Genomic DNA, 17,246 nt, shown 5'->3' with positions numbered 1-17,246 from the left:
ATTATCCAGGACTCTGTGTGTGTGTGTGAACAGTAAAAAATATCCCAACCCTGGTGTTGTGTGTAGTGCAGGTGTGGACAATTCAGGTCCTGGAGGGCCAAAGTCACCAGTGAACAGGCTTTTATTCCAGCCCTTAACAACATACCTTGTTGATAGGCAATACAATGAATTGATTATTTAAAGAAAAAGTTCCACAAACTGGCATCAGGGGGAGACAGAGTACATGTTTATATTAATTGTCACTCAGCACAGTAAAATTCACTTAAAAATCAAAGAAGTTTGAAATCTCTTTGTGGACAAAATCAATTCTTACTCTCAGCAGAAATACAAGTTTTACAAATCTAATCTTTCTGTACAGTTCATTTGAACAAAAATGCACACTTTACAACAAAGTAACATTGCCTCTGAAATGCATTTAACAACTGAAAACACACACGCACGCACACCCACGCACACCCACTTGTCTTGGGTGAATGAGCACACACCAGAAAAGCAATGCAATGCACCTTGGAAATAACTTTGACAGACTAAAGGCACCGTTTTAGAGCAGGGCAGAGGTCTCCCTCTCTCTCTACCATCCAATGAGCCTCCAGTTTCCATCACAACTCCTCTGCCAGTCTCTCTCCTCTATTCTATTCTATCAGTCGGCCATCAATACTTTAATTTGTTTCATCCTTAGTCCTTCAGCAGCAGCTTCACAAGACCCTCTCTCGCTCTCCCTCCCTCCGTGTCCATTAGATTAGGATCTCCACTAAGTCTGTGCTTGGTAGGTTTGGGGGCTGGGTTCTAGTCTTATCTATGGAAACAGAGAGAACAGTTAGCTGAAGACATAGTTATATGTAGAATATCAGATCCAAAGTTAGAATGAAGTTGCTTAACTAGGGTCAGTTTTACATTACATTTTACATTTGGAGAGGGTTCACTGTTCCTTGATTGTTCAGTTTTAGCTGTCACTCACCTGTCCTCTGGGTCCTGGCCAATCCCAGCCAGGCTCTGCTGGGGAGGGGCAGGATTTTGAGGGTCTCTGAACCTTTGTCAGTCTGAGTGCTGCTGTCTCTACTGCCTGTCTTAGAATGGGAGGACAGGAGAGGAGTGGAGGGGAGGGAGGAGGAGAGGGGGAGGGAGGAGGAGAGGGGGAGGGTGGAGGAGAGGGGGAGGGTGGAGGAGAAAGGGAGGGTGGAGGATAGGGAAAGCGTTGAGGAAGAGGAGTAAGGAAGAGTGGAGGAGGAATGAGAAGGTGTAGTGGAGTAGGGGATGGTGGATGAGAAAGCAAGATTGGAAGGGAGGGAGAGAGCAGAGGGAGGGAGAGAGGAGGTGGTTGATAAAGAGGAAGGTGGGGAAGAGAGGAGGGGGAGGGATGGGAGGAGGTTTCTCTCTTTCCTCTCGTCTGTCTGAGAAGCTTGTCGTGGGTGCAGTCCTGTTGCTAAGGAGATGGAGGGGGTGGAGCGGGCAGGGCGGAGGGCGCTGAGGTCATGGCGAGAGTTCCGCTGCTGTAAAACCTTTATCAACGCATCCTTCTCTATCAGTTGGGCATACAGGTTCCTTATCCTGTACACAAACACAGAAAACAGAACCTTGATCCTATTGACTAAAAGACAGAGTGAACCAATACATTTTACATTTTAGTCATTTAGCAGACGCTCTTATCCAGAGCGACTTACAGTTAGTGAGTGCATAAATTTTTAATCTCTAGTTAAATAAATCAACAATTAAGACGCCTTTTAGACAAGATCAGCCACTTTGATTGTGTGTGTGTATATATATATATATATATATATATATATATATATATATATATATATATATATGTGTGTGTGTGTGTGTGTGTGTGTGTGTGTGTGTGTGTATACCTGTGCTCCATGTCATTGCAGCGTCTGGTAGCCTGCTGTACACCATCCTCCTGCCACAGTGTGCAGCCCGCCATCTCACTGTAGCTACCACTGCGAGAGTGCACCACCAGGGTGTCCCTACACACACACACACACAGCCTTGTTAACGTTAACCTGTTTAAAGGTCTTACTCACATCGACTACGGAGAGCGAGATCACACAGTCGTCCGGAACAACCGGTAGAAGGCATTTAGCTTGTCTGGTAGGCTCACGTCACTGGGCAGCTCGCGGCTAGGTTTCCCTTTGTAACACGTGATAGTTTACAAGCCCTGCCACATCTTACAAACATCAGAGCCGGCATAGTAGGATTCGATCTTAGTCCTGTATTGACGCTTTGCCTGTTTGATGGCTCATCGGAAGTCGTAGCGGGATTTCTTATAAGCGTCTGGATTAGTGTCCCTCTCCTTGAAAGCGGCAGCTCTAGCCTTTAGCTCAGTGCGGATGTTGCCTGTAATCCATGGCTTCTGGGTGGGATATGTACGTACGGTCACAGTGGGGACAACGTTGTCGATGCACTTATTAATGAAGCCTGTGACTGATGTGGTAAACTCCTCAATGCCATCAGATGAATCCTGGAACATATTCCAGTCTGTGCTAGCGAAAGTCCTGTAGCTTAGCATCCGCTTCATCAGACCACTTCCATATTGAGCGCGTCACTGGTACTTCCTGTTTGAGTTTTTGCTTAAGCAGGAATCAGGAGGATAGAGTTATGGTCAAATTTGCCAAAGGGAGGGCGAGTTAGCTATGTACAGTATGCCTTGTATGCATTTCTGTGTTTGGAGTAAAGGTGAGCTAGAGTTTTGTCACCTTTAGTTGCACAGGTGACATGCTGGTAATAATGAGGTAAGACGGATTTCAGTTTCCCTGCATTAAAATCACCGGCCACTAGGAGCGCTGCCACTGGGTGTGCATTTTCCTGTTTGCTTAAGGCCCTATACAGCTCGTTGAGTGCGGTCTTAGTGCCAGCATCGGTTTGTGGTGGTAAATAGACAGCTACGAAAAATATAGATGAAAACTCTCTTGGTAAATAGTATGGTCTGCAGCTTATCATGAGGTATTCTAACTCAGGCGAGCAGAACCTCCAGACTTCCTTACCATTAGAGATTGCGCACCAGCAGTTGTTAACAAAGAGACACACCCCTCCCCACTAATCTTACCCCGAGGCTGCCGACCGGTCTTGACAACGCATGGAAAAGCCAGCGAGATGTATATTACCCATGTCCTTGTTCTGCCACCACTCCGAGAAGCATATCACAGGATAGTCTCGAACGGAGCTCATCCAGTTCTCTAGTGACTGTACGTTCACCAACAGAACGGAGGGTCGAGGAAGTTTATTAGCTTCGCCAACGTACTCAGGACGCCGGCTCATCTGCCTCTTTTGTGCCATCGCTTCCTCTTTTGAATCCCGGGAAGTAGGGCCTGGTCCGGAGTAAGCAGCACATCCAGAGCTGCCGACTCGTTGAAATATAAATTGTCGTCCAAATCGAGGTTAGTGAGTGCTGTTCTGATCTCCAGAAGCTGTTTTCAGTCATAGGAAATGATAGTGAAGACATTATGTACAAAAACAATTAAGATCAGCGTAAAAATAACAACACAAAATAGCCCGTAGAAAACGGATGCTATCCACTGCAGCACCATCTCTACCTTCTCTACCTATGTGTATGAGTGACCTGTTGGTGTGTGTGTATACCTCTGTGCGTTGGCTGTAGCAGCAGTCTCCATGTTAAAGTGTCTCATGGCGTTCTCCTGCAGGTACTTCTGTTCCCAGCGGGTAGAGTCAGCCTCTAGAGCCAGCACCCTCTCCTCCCTCTGCCTCAGCAGCTCCCTCAGAGCAGGGGCACTGCCCTCCCCTACACCCCCACACACACCTGGTGCAGAGGTCCCACACACACCCACACACACTCTCTGAGGGGAGGAGAGAGAGGCGGAGGAAGAAGAAAGAGACAGATGGAGAAAATAAAATACGGTTTTAGCCAATCCAGACCCGCTTTTATGCATTAACAAAATAGCATCTGACCTGTTATGACATTGTTATAACACAGTTGTGTGTGGTACCTGTTGCGTGCGCAGTGTGTGTAGCTCTCTCTCCAGCCGTGTGCGCAGGCGTCTCTCCAGCTGCTCTCTCTTCTCACAAGTCGTCTGCAACTGCACCACAGCATGCTGCAACCCTTCCACACGCGCCGCGTACACACACTTCACACGCAGCTACACACACACACACACAGACCAGGGAGGAATGGACACAGATACAGTATGTTGGTTTGATCTGTATGTGTATATGGTGTGTGAATAAGTGTCTGAGTGTGTGATGTAATGTGATGTGATGTAATGTGATGTGATATAATGTGTGTGATGTGATATAATGTGATGTCATGTAATGTCCTGTAATGTAATGTCCTGTGATGTAATGTGATGTAATGTAATGTCCTGTAATGTAATGTCCTGTGATGTAATGTCCTGTAATGTAATGTCCTGTGATGTAATGTGATGTGATGTATACCTCCTCCTCTAGGTGTAGAGCTCTCTGCTGGGCGCTGCTCAGAGCTGACTCCAGTCTCTCTGCCCTCTGCTGCTGCTCCTCCACCTCCTCCTCCAAACGCTCTTTCTCTATCAGTCCATCTCCTGAGAGACAGAGAGAGACAGTGAGAGACAAAGAGAGAGAGACAGAGAGAGACAGTGAGAGACAAAGAGAGAGAGACAGAGAGAGAGAGACAGAGACAGAGAGAGACAAAGAGAGAGACAGAGAGACAGAGAGAGACAGTGAGACAGAGAGAGAGAGACAGAGAGACAGTGAGAGACAGAGAGCGAGAGAGACAGAGAGAGAGAGACAGAGAGACAGAGAGAGACAGTGAGAGACAGAGAGAGAGAGACAGAGAGAGAGAGACAGAGACAGAGAGAGACAAAGAGAGAGACAGAGAGAGGGAAAGGGGGAAGAAAAGAGAGAAGAGAAAAAAGGCTCAAATCAGACTTGCTAACTAACCCTTTAAAGTTAGAATTAGAGAACCCAGTACTCCTCATGACTGGAATGTTCAGAGGCAGCAACATGGCGTCCAGCTCTAAAGTTGGCCAAACTCTAGGTAGGGGTGGACGTGTGTTGGGTGGGGGAGGGAGGGAGGGAGGGATAAGGGGGGTAGTGGAATCTGCTGAGGCAGCATTCCCAGCACAGACCAGATCATTCCCCTTTGTCTCTGGGATAACATGTCACACACACATGCAGGAGGAGGGGAGAGACGCAGGTGTGTGTGAAGGGAAGAGGGGAGGAGGTGGGGTGCAGAGTATTTGGGTAGTTTCTGTGTGTGTGGGGGATGGGGCTGACACTTTGAAAGAGCACCTGTCCTAAAACTGCTATAAGAGATCTTGCCTTTCCCTCCCTTTGCCTGTCTCTACCGGTCTCCCCCTCTCTATCTCTCCCTCCCCACTCTATCCCTCGTTCCTGGTGTCACATACCAGACAGCACAGTGAAATAAAACAAACACTTCCACTCCTCTCTCATGGTTCCCTTTTGTACTTTAACTATTTGCACATTGTTACAACACTGTATATAGACATAATATGACATTTGAAATGTCTTTATTCTTTTGGAACTTTTGTGAGGTGTAATGTTTACCGTAAAAAAAGAAGAAGTTTATTTCACTTTTGTTTATTATCTATTTCACTTGCTTTGGCAATGTAAACATATGTTTCCCATGCCAATAAAGCCCTTTGAATTGAATTGAATTGAGAGAGAGAGAGCGAGAGATAGAATGGGAGAGAAAGAGAGAGAGAGGGGGAGTGGGAGAGAGAGGGAGGGAGAGGGAGAGAGAGGGAGTGGATGAGAGAGGGAGAGAGAGTGGGAGAGAAAGAGAGAGAGGGGGAGTGGGAGAGAGAGGGAGAGAGAGAGAGAGAGAGAGAGGGGGAGTGGGAGAGAGAGGGAGGGAGAGAGGGAGTGGACGAGAGAGGGAGAGAGAGTGGGAGAGAAAGAGAGAGAGGGGGATTGGGAGAGAGAGGGAGTGGACGAGAGAGAGGGAGAGAGAGAGAGAGAGAGAGAGAGAGAGATAGAGAGAAAGAGGGGGAATGGGAGAGAGAGGGAGTGGACGAGAGAGGGAGAGAGAGAGAGATATAGTGGGAGAGAAAGACATAAAGAGAGAGAGAGAGAGAGAGAGAGAGAGAGAGAGAGAGAGAGAGAGAGAGAGTACAAGAGGGAGAGAGATATAGTGGGAGAGAAAGACATAGAGAGAGAGAGAGAGAGAGCGTGAGAGTGGGAGTGGGAGAACGTGAGAAAGGTGGTGGTCAGGAGGAGAAAGTTCTCTCTGTTCGGGTTTCTAGGCAAAACGAGGTCACTGTCTGTATTCACACTGACTCTCTAATAAAAGTGTGTGTGTGTGTGTGTGTGTGAGCGTCCGTGCGTGCATGGGTGTGTGTGTCATGTGTGGCTAAAAGGAAATGGGATAATTGTATGTGTGCTGAATTTAGCCTGGGAAGAGAGGGAGTGGTGGAGAAAAAGGAGGAGAGGAAAGAAGATAGGAAAACCTAAATGCTGGGTGTGTCCATATTCCCGCTCACAAACACTCATCAACATCACAAACACACAAGTACAGACACACACACTTACTAAGCTCAGCAGCATGTCCATCCTCCTCTCCTTCTGGCTCACGGCACGCTAGCTGTTGATTGGCAGTCTCTAGGCGATCTGAGACAGACATTACATAGACATAACATAGTCATACAGACATGACATAGTCACGCACAGACATGACATAGTCATAGAGACGTGACATAGTCATACAGACATGACATAGTCATGCACAGACATGACATAGTCACACAGACATGACATAGTCATAGAGACATGACATAGTAATACAGACATGACATAGTCACGCACAGACATGACATAGTCACACAGACATGACATAGTCACGCACAGACATGACATAGTCATAGAGACATGACATAGTCATAGAGACATGACATAGTCACACAGACATGACATAGTCATACAGACATGACATAGTCATAGAGACATAACAGTCATACAGAGACATAACAGTCATACAGAGACATAACAGTCATACAGAGACATAACAGTCATACAGAGACATAACAGTCATACAACATGTTCAACTCCTCTTTCTTCTATTAACACAACTTATTGGTCGAAATGACCCAAATCCCAAACATACAGTCTGCTAAATGATGTAAATGTAAATGTAATACAGCTAAGAAAAAGGTGGAAAAAAGGGTGACGGCACTTATAGTACCCAATTATTAATTTTATTTTCAACATCCTTTTACAAGTCCTCCTGTCCTACCTCTCAGGTCTCTGTTGAAGACTGTCAGGCGTCTAATCTCCCCCTCCAGTTTGCACCTCATGGTTCGGTCCAGCCCCTCCCTCTTTGACGAGCTCTTCATCAGCCAATCATACTCTTCAGAGATCTTCTGGAGCTCCTCCTCTAACTGCAGCACAAGGAAGAGTAGTTCGTATAAATTACTGAAATAGGGTCGGGGGGTTGTTAAACCCTGGTTTAAGGCCCAATTAAGCAGTTTTTATATCAATATCAAATAATTTCTGGGTAAAAATTAGGTACCTTACTGTAATAATTTTCCATTAAAATTGACAAAAATAGCTTTTAAGCAAAACCATTTCTCAAGCAAGAATCTTGACTATCTGGGAGTGGTCTAAATTGGGAGTGGAAAACTGAACAGTAGCTGTTATTGGCAGAAAGGTTTGGAACTCTCTTTGTTATTGATCTATTAATCAATTTACCACATGGTGATGTCACCATGGAAAGACGAAACTGCTGATTACAAGGTCCTGTGTAGATTGTATTTTATTATAATAATAATAATAATAATAATAATAATAATAATAATAATAATAATATGCCATTTAGCAGACGCTTTTATCCAAAGCAACTTACAGTCATGCGTGCATAAATTTTTGTGTACGGGTGGTCCCGGGGATCGAACCCACTACCTTGGCGTTACAAGCGCCGTGCTCTACCAGCTGAGCTACAGAGGACCACCCTTTTCAACCAGAAACTATCAGGAAATAACACTGATCAAATTTGTTCACCATTTTACAGTGTTAGTTTCATCAGCTGTTGTACAATATGATATAAAACACACAAAAAACTGAATTTTGAATGCAATGGGCCTTAAAGGTTATGGGGTTATAGTGAGCACACACACACAAACTCCCTCGTACCCAGTGCAGTTTGGAGGCCTTCTCTCTGTGTGTCAGCAGCTCCTGTCTCAGAGTCTGGTTCTCCTCACACAGCAGCTGGACCATCTGCTGCACCTTGGCTGCCATGACTACCTCTGCACCGGAGGGGCCTGGGGTAGGTTGTTGAGGCTGGGCTTGGAGCTGAGAGACAAGGGTAGAAGTCTGGGGCTGGATCTTGGGGAGAAGGGTGGAGGTGTGGGTCTGTGAAAATAGGGTCTGGGAGGGTGTGGGACTGTGGTGGTACTGGACTGAGGGACCCCCTAGGGTCCCGGGGTGGTGCCGCCTGCTCTGGTACTCAGGTGGGGGGTTGCTATCAGCTCTGGTTGGCTGGGCTGTGGACCAGTCCATTATTGTGGAAGAGGGGGGGTCGATGAAGAGAGGGCCTAGCTCAGAGGGAGAGGAGGGGGGCTGGGGTTTCCCTGAGGGGGAGCAGGGGGGCGACTGGGGGGGCTTGAAGGGATACTCTGGCGGGGGTCCGCGGGGGTCTCCTGATCCTGTGAGTGGGGTTAGGTTTAGGGGTGCGGGGTAACAGGGGGAGGGGTTGTTAGAGGGAGGGTTACTAGTTCCATTGGTCTCAATGCTGAGTTGGAGGATCCTCTGGCTGAGGGAGTACACATGACCCTGCTTCAGTTCCCTCAGAGCAGAGACTCCAATGGCCGCTCCACCCCAGATAGACAAACCCTCAGCCTCATCCCCATCACAGATAAAGCCTTGCTGAGGGCCCAGGGGTGGGCTGGGGCTGGGGCTGGAGAAAGGAGAGGGGTCAGTGTTGGTGTCAGGGCTAGAGGTCTCAGAGCGGCTGTCGGGAGCTAAGCTGGTCCAGGCTGAGGGCTGTCTGTCTGGGGTGTGAGAGGGGCCAGGTAGGCTCTCCTGGTCCTCCAGTGTGTAATAGAGCTGGTCCTGGTGGTGGCGTTGTCCCTGGGTCTGGGCCTTGGCCTGCTCGTAGCTCGGCAGCTCCTCTAAGCTGGGCTGGAGGGAGGGTTGGGGGGGCTGGGGGGGTCCATGTTTCTCCAGGGAGCTACCGTCAGCCTGCTGCTCCTGCCCCTGAGGCTCCTGCCGAGCCCAGCGCAGCTCGGGGAACTGGGGGTGAGCTAGTGGGGGGTGAGGGAAGGTAAGGGGGTAAGGTGGTAGTTGGCTGTCTGAGGTGGGGGGGGCGCTACAGTCTGTACTGCTGGGCGGTGGGGAGGCCACCTGGGAGGGCTGCATGGGGTTCAGGTTGTCACTCTGAGGCCCTCCTCCTCCTCCTCCGCCTCCCCTGTAGCTGGTTTGTTCTTGTATGGTGTTTGAGAGAAGACTCCTGCCCTCCTCCTCCTCTCCTTGCATGGCGCTCACACAGGGGTGGGACACAAACGCCAAGGCTGCATCACCTAGGAAACAGCAGGGGTCAGAGGTCAATGTCAGGTGAATAATGCCTAAGGCCTAGCTTAACCCCCCTAACTGCTAGTGTACCTGGTTCCCTGGCAGGTGTGGAGGTGGGATGGGTGGGGTGGGTGGACAGTAACAGTGGATGGGTGGTCATTGAGGGGGGGTCATTGTTGATGGTGAAGGGGACTGTCTCTGGGGGGCACAAAACCACATCCTCCAGTGCAAAGGCTCCTGGGAAACTGTGGTACAAAGAGAGACCTGAAAAAGAAACAAAAATAAAATAGTCGTTTTTACTTATAAGTTATAATAGGTTAGGGACCAGGACCTCCTAATTCTCAGGAGGCAACACTGTCTGGTCATCTGCTGTCCTCAGCATTGCCACCCTGGTGTTTCCCTCCAGTACCTCTCAAAGCAAACAGAGACACAACCACCTGTCCAACTACTGCCTGTCCATCCACCCACACACACACACACACACACACACACACACACACACACACACACACACACACACAGTAAAATGTGGAAGATGTCCAGAGAATCTTGTAACTATATACATAGCATGCTTGCTGTTGTAGCCTACTGGACAACTGACACATTAACAGGGTTTACCAAACTCGGTCCTGGGCCCCCGGGTTCACGTTTTGTTTTTTGCCCTAGCACTACACAGCTGATTCAAATAATCAAAGCTTGATGATGAGTTGGTTTTTTGAATCATCTGTGTAGTGCTAGGGCAAAAAACAAAACCTGAACCCAGGGGGGGCCCAGGACCGAGTTTGGGAAACCCTGCACTAACAGACAGAAATAGACAACTGAACTGACACACTAAAGGACCGAAATAGACAACTGAACTGACACATTATGGAACGAAATAGAACCGGAGATTAATTCCTGCACTATGTAGGCAGCTATAATCGCGACCCAAGCCGCTATGCACTTTGAAGACAAACACCCAAAAGTTATTTAGGCTAGTCTACAGTTAACTTCCCGAGAACCGGTCAGAGACGGCCCTGCACAATTTGAGACAGTATGTGCGTAGCGCGTGGATCGAAGTGACCAAAACATCACATGCTGAAAGAAAGCTGACCTCACGCACTTCTTTCCCTTATACAGGCAGAAACGTTTACCTCGGTCCTAAATGATCGGTCGTGTTGAGATACTTCTCTCCGCGCGCTAATGGCGCAACAGGTCTTGAGGCTGACTGCACCGGCTTTCAGAAAAGCAGATTCGGGCAGAAGCGCAAATAGCAGTGGGTCAGCGACCACAGCGGTAGCGCGAGCATAATCAGCTCCGGCCCGTTCGTTCTGGAATGAGCGGAATGCCAGTGCAAGCCCTGCAGCTCAGGGGGGCATGCCGGGGTCCTAGCGCCCGCGAGTTAATAACCGGGGGTCTTCTTCTTACATTTGACATTTTAATCATTTAGCAGACGCTCTTATCCAGAGCGATTTACAGTTAGTGAGTGCATACATTTTCTTCTTCTTCTTCTTCTGTTGTTTTTTATATGGCGGTTGGCATTCTTCTTCTTTAAGGTTTTATGGCAGGCTACACCAAATGGTGTATAGCTGCTACCGACTGTATTGAAACAAAAAATATTCCATTGGGGGGGGGGACCCGAAATCATACAAAAATAAAAAAAAATTATCAAAAAACATCACACTCCTTCAGTCACAGTTGAAATCATATCCCTAAACAGGCTCAGGTGCCCGTGAGGATGGAGCGTTCATCGACAGGATTCCTTGTAATACCTCTGCTGTAAAATCCTTGAGTCCCAAAAAACACTCAGCCGTACTCACAATGTTGCCTATTTTCTCAGATTTCCTCTCTGTTTGCGCTGTGCAGTTGATAACCAATGCAATAAATGCTACAAAGTCCACCTTTCTTAACATGCAACATGTCAGAATCTCTCTGTTGACAAGGAATATTCTCTGGTGTCTCTACTCCTACTACCATTATTTCTTCAACTTCACTCCTTTCTTCCACTCTTCTCACTGCCTCCAGATAGGAGACATGCTGGACAGCCATTATGTGGGTCAGTCGGTGTGCACCAACCACTTGATCCAATTCTTCACGTATATATCCTTTGCATTTACTTCTATCACCACCACAGAGATAACACCCTTGATAGGCACCCGGCTTCGAAGATCCACACACAACACATTCCAATCCGACATCTTTTTGATGCGCAGAGCACGCTCCTTCCTGTACCATAGATACACACATTCCAATCCGACATCTTTTTGAGGCCCAGAGCATCCTCCTTCCTGTTCCATAGATATACACATTCCAATCCGACATCTTTTTGAGGCGCAGAGCACGCTCCTTCCTGTTTCATAGATACACACATTCCAATCTGACATCATTTTGAGGCGCAGAGCACGCTCCTTCCTGTTTCATAGATAAACACACATTCCAATCCGACATCTTTTTGAGGCGCAGAGCACGCTCCTTCCTGTTTCCCCACAGTGACCGTACGTACATACCCCAACCGGATTACAGGCAACATCCGTACTGAGCTAAAGGGTAGAGCTGCCGCTTTCAAGGAGCGGGACTCTAACCCGGACGCTTATAAGAAATCCCGCTATGCCCTTCGACGAACCATCAAACAGGCAAAGAGTCAATACAGGACTAAGATTGAATCGTACTACACCGGCTCTGACGCTCGTCGGATGTGGCAGGGCAACACTGAAGCATGCATGAGAGCACCAGCTGTTCCGGATGACTATGTGATCACGCTCTCCGTAGCAGATGTGAGTAAGACTTTAAAGCAGGTCAACATTTACAAGGCCGCAGGGCCAGACGGATTACCAGGACGTGTACTCCGAGCATGTGCTGACCAACTGGCAAGTGTCTTCACTGACATTTTCAACATGTCCCTGACTGAGTCTGTAATACCAACATGTTTCAAGCAGACCACCATAGTCCCCGTGCCCAAGAACACTAAGATAACCTGCCTAAAAGACTACCGACCCGTAGCACTGACGTCTGTAGCCATGAAGTGCTTTGAAAGGCTGGTCATGGCTCACATCAACACCATTATCCCAGAAACCCTAGACCCACTCCAATTTGCATACCACTCCAACAGATCCATAGATGATGCAATCTCTATTGCACTCCAAACTGCCCTTTCCCACCTGGACAAGAGGAACACCTACGTGAGAATGCTATTCATTGACAACAGCTCAGCGTTCAACACCATAGTGCCTTCAAAGCTCATCACTACAGTGAGGGAAAAAAGTATTTGATCCCCTGCTTTTTTTGTACGTTTGCCCACTGACAAAGACATGATCAGTCTATAATTTTAATGGTAGGTTTATTTGAACAGTGAGAGACAGAATAACAACAAACAAATCCAGAAAAACGCATGTCAAAAATGTTATAAATTGATTTGCATTTTAATGAGGGAAATAAGTATTTGACCCCTCTGCAAAACATGACTTAGTACTTGGTGTCAAAACCCTTGTTGGCAATCACAGAGGTCAGATGTTTCTTGTAGTTGGCCACCAGGTTTGCACACATCTCAGGAGGGATTTTGTCCCACTCCTCTTTGCAGATCTTCTCCAAGTCATTAAGGTTTCAAGGCTGACGTTTGGCAACTCAAACCTTCAGCTCCCTCCACAGATTTTCAAGTCTCCTGAGTGGCGCAGTGGTCTAAGGCACTGCATCGCAGTGCTAGCTGTGCCACTAGAGATCCTGGTTCGAATCCAGGCTCTGTCGCAGCCGGCCGCGACTGGGCGGCGCACAATTGGCCTAGCGTTGTCCAGGGTAGGGGAGGGAATGGCCGGCAGGGATGTAGCTCAGTTGATAGAGCATGGCGTTTGCAACGCCAGGGTTGTTGGTTCGATTCCCACGGGGGACCAGTTTGAAAAAAAAAATATATATATATATATGTATTCACTAACTGTAAGTCGCTCTGGATAAGAGCGTCTGCTAAATGACGTAAGGTCTGGAGAATGGCTAGGCCACTCCAGGACCTTAATGTGCTTCTTCTTGAGCCACTCCTTTGTTGCCTTGGCCATGTGTTTTGGGTAATTGTCATGCTGGAATACCCATCCACGACCCATTTTCAATGCCCTGGCTGAGGGAAGGAGGTTCTCACCCAAGATTTGACGGTACATGGCCCCGTCCATCGTCCCTTTGATGCAGTGAAGTTGTCCTGTCCCCTTAGCAGAAAAACACCCCTAAAGCATAATGTTTCCACCTCCATGTTTGACGGTGGGGATGGTGTTCTTGGGGTCATAGGTAGCATTCCTCCTCCTCCAAACACGGCGAGTTGAGCTGATGCCAAAGAGCTCCATTTTGGTCTCATCTGACCACAACACTTTCACCCAGTTCTCCTCTGAATCATTCAGATGTTCATTGGCAAACTTCAGACGGGCATATATATGTGCTTTCTTGAGCAGGGGGACCTTGCGGACGCTGCAGGATTTCAGTCCTTCACGGCGTAGTGTATTACCAATTGTTTTCTTGTTGACTATGGTCCCAGCTGCCTTGAGATCATTGACAAGATCCTCCTGTGTAGTTCTGGGCTGATTCCTCACCGTTCTCATGATCATTGCAACTCCACGAGGTGAGATCTTGCATGGAGCCCCAGGCCGAGGGAGATTGACAGTTATTTTGTGTTTCTTCCATTTGCGAATAATCGCACCAACTGTTGTCACCTTCTCACCAAGCTGCTTGGCGATGGTCATGTAGCCCATTCCAGCCTTGCGTAGGTCTACAATCTTGTCCCTGACATCCTTGGAGAGCTCTTTGGTCTTGGCCATGGTGGAGAGTTTGGAATCTGATTGATTGATTGCTTCTGTGGACAGGTGTCTTTTATACAGGTAACAAACTGAGATTAGGAGCACTCCCTTTAAGAGTGTGCTCCTAATCTCAGCTCATTACCTGTATAAAAGACACCTGGGAGCCAGAAATCTTTCTGATTGAGAGGGGGTCAAATACTTATTTCCCTCATTAAAATGCAAATCAATTTATAACATTTTTGACATGCGTTTTTCTGGATTTTTTTGTTGTTATTCTGTCTCTCACTGTTCAAATAAACCTACCATCAAAATTATAGACTGATCATGTCTTTGTCAGTTGGCAAACGTACAAAATCAGCAGGGGATCAAATACTTTTTTCCCACACTGTAAGCTAAGGATCCTGGGACTAAACACCTCCCTCTGCAACTATATCCTGGACTTCCTGACGGGCCGCCCCCAGGTGGTAAGGGTAGGTAACAACATATCTGCCACGCTGATCCTCAACACGGGGGCCCCTCAGGGGTGCGTGCTCAGTCCCCTCCTGTACTCCCTGTTCACCCATGACTGCATGGCCAGGCACGACTCCAACACCATCATTAAGTTTGCCAACGACACAACAGTGGTAGGCCTGATCACCGACAACGATGAGACAGCCTATAGGGAGGAGGTCAGAGACCTGGCTGTGTAGTGTCAGGATAACAACCTCTCCCTCAACGTGACCAATACAAAGGAGATGATTGTGGACTACAGGGAAAAAAAGAGGACTGAGCACGCCCCCATTCTCATCGACGAGGCTGTAGTGGAACAGGTTGAGAGCTTCAAGTTCCTTGGTGTCCACATCACCAACGAACTATCATGGTCCAAACACACCAAGACAGTCATGAAGAGGGCACGACAAAGCCTATTCCCCCTCAGGAGACTGAAAAGATTTGGCATGGGTCCTCAGATCCTCAAAACGTTCTACAGCTGCACCATCGAGAGCATCCTGACTGGTTGCATCACCACCTGGTATGGCAACTGCTCGGCCTCCGACCGCAAGGGGTAGTGTGTACGGTCCACGGGGGGTCAGTATGAAAATAAAAAAAATGTATGCACTCACTAACTGTAAGTCGCTCTGGATAAGAGCATCTGCTAAATGACTAAAATGTAAAATGTACATCACTGGGGCAAAGCTTCCTGCCATCCAGGACCTCTATACCAGGCGGTGTCAGAGGAAGGACCTCAAAATTGTCAAAGACTCCAGCCACCCTAGTCATAGACTGTTCTCTCTGCTACCGCACTGCAAGCGGTACCGGAGCGCCAAGTCTAGGTCCAAAAGGCTTCTCAACAGCTTCTACCCCCAAGCCATAAGACTCCTGAACAGCTAATCATGGCTACCCAGACTATTTGCACTGCCCCCCCACCCCCACCCCATCTTTTTACGCTGCTGCTACTCTGTTAATTATTTATGCATAGTCACTTTAACTCTTCCCACATGTACATGTTACCTCAACTACCTCAACTAGCCGGTGCCCCCGCACATTGACTCTGCACTGGTACCCCCCTGTATATAGCCTCCCTACTGTTATTTTATTTGACTTCTGCTCTTTTTTTCTCAACACTTTTTTGTTGTTGTTGTTTTATTTTACTTTTTTATTAAAAAATAAATGCATTGTTGGTTAAGGGCTGTAAGTAAGCATTTCACGGTAATGTCTACACCTGTTGTATTCGGCGCATGTGGCAAATAAAATTTGATTTGATTTGATTCACACACATTCCAATCCGACATCATTTTGAGGCGCAGCGCACGCTCCTTCCTGTTCCATAGATACACACACATTCCAATCCGACATCTTTTTGAGGCTCAGAGCATGCTCCTTCCTGTTCCATACATACACACATAAAAAAGCCCACTTCTCGTTACTCTCATCGACGCCACCTCATCCAACGCATCCACCATGTTTATAGAGACTTCAAATGGATCTCCCAGGTAACAACATCGATCCAAAACCCTTACTACAAAAAAAGACTCAGAACTAGGCTTGAATTTACTCGATTCCACAACCACTTTACTTCACTTATTTCCTTTGGTATTCGCCTCTGTAATCCAATTCCTCTCAGTCTCATCTCTACTCTACGCCATCTGATTCAAACAGAACATCCGCTTCCGTCATTTTCCTCCCTGGGCCCTCTCACCAATACCAATCGGAAAGGCTCTAGCCAGGGGTCATAGTATAGGGTTCCAATGATGTTAGGTTTAGGTTCAAGTGTAAAACTTATGCTGATTTATGGATGGAAAGAGAGCTCTACCTAACTCTGTCTCACCTGGTGTTTTGTTGCAGGCCTAGGTCATATTTTTCAGAGCCTATTTTTCTCACACACACACACATGCTTGTTTTTCTAACCTCGTAGAAAAACAAAACCACACACACACACACCCAGGGAGAGAAGGGGGGGTTAAGTGTAGACTACCTCCGTCGGGCTCGGGCTCGTGCTCCTGAGACACTCCAATGTGATCCAGCCATTGAGCCACATCTTCTGGAATCCAGTTCTCACCAGACTCCAGACCAGCTTTCCCCCTTGGTGCAGAATCCAGTCCAGCATTTCTTTCAGACCCTGACTCCATGCCTGCTTTTGATCCTGGTCAGACAGAAGCTCTGGTTAGGGTGTGTGTGTGGTTAGGTTTATTCCTGCATGTGAGAACTTGCTTGGTACTCAACTACAGTCTGTAAACACCTACTTTTGTGTGTGTGTGTGTGTGTGTGTGTGTGTGTGTGTGTGTGTGTGTGTGTGTGTGTGTGTGTGTGTGTGTGTGTGTGTGTGTGTGTGTGTGCGTGCGTGCGTGCGTGTAATCTGAAAAACATTCCCTACAGCAACAAGACACCATGTGTGAGAGATCTGTAGATTTAGATATCTCCATCCCTATTTCCCTTTATCTCTCACACACTTTCCCCTTGCTTATTCACACTACAGACTAGAGCAGAGGAGAGAATCAACCACAGATCACTCTCACAGTACCTACTCTTTATCCTCCTCTCGCTCTCGCTCTCTCTCTCTCTCTCTCT

The 17,246-nt window shown here is 47.6% G+C and overlaps 1 protein-coding gene across 1 annotated transcript; it reads right to left on the bottom strand.

Moving 5' to 3' along the window:
• Positions 1-204: 204 nt before the first annotated feature.
• amotl1 (angiomotin like 1) lies at positions 205-16,807 on the bottom strand (the record flags this gene model as incomplete). The annotated part of the gene is made up of 11 exons (XM_084143241.1): positions 205-796; positions 959-1,548; positions 1,851-1,967; positions 3,580-3,794; positions 3,945-4,094; positions 4,390-4,511; positions 6,481-6,558; positions 7,181-7,325; positions 8,077-9,461; positions 9,544-9,717; positions 16,654-16,807. The coding sequence occupies 11 exons, from the start codon at positions 16,805-16,807 to the stop codon at positions 735-737; spliced, it is 3,192 nt and encodes a 1,063-aa protein (XP_083999367.1). The 3' UTR covers positions 205-734.
• Between the last annotated feature and the right edge of the window lie 439 nt (positions 16,808-17,246).

This window comes from Coregonus lavaretus (genome assembly GCF_964263955.1).
Source record: "Coregonus lavaretus genome assembly, chromosome: 26".
NCBI lineage: Eukaryota > Metazoa > Chordata > Actinopteri > Salmoniformes > Salmonidae > Coregonus > Coregonus lavaretus.
The sequence above is the reverse complement of the archived record's forward strand: the minus strand, read 5'-3'. Positions and strand labels throughout refer to the sequence as shown.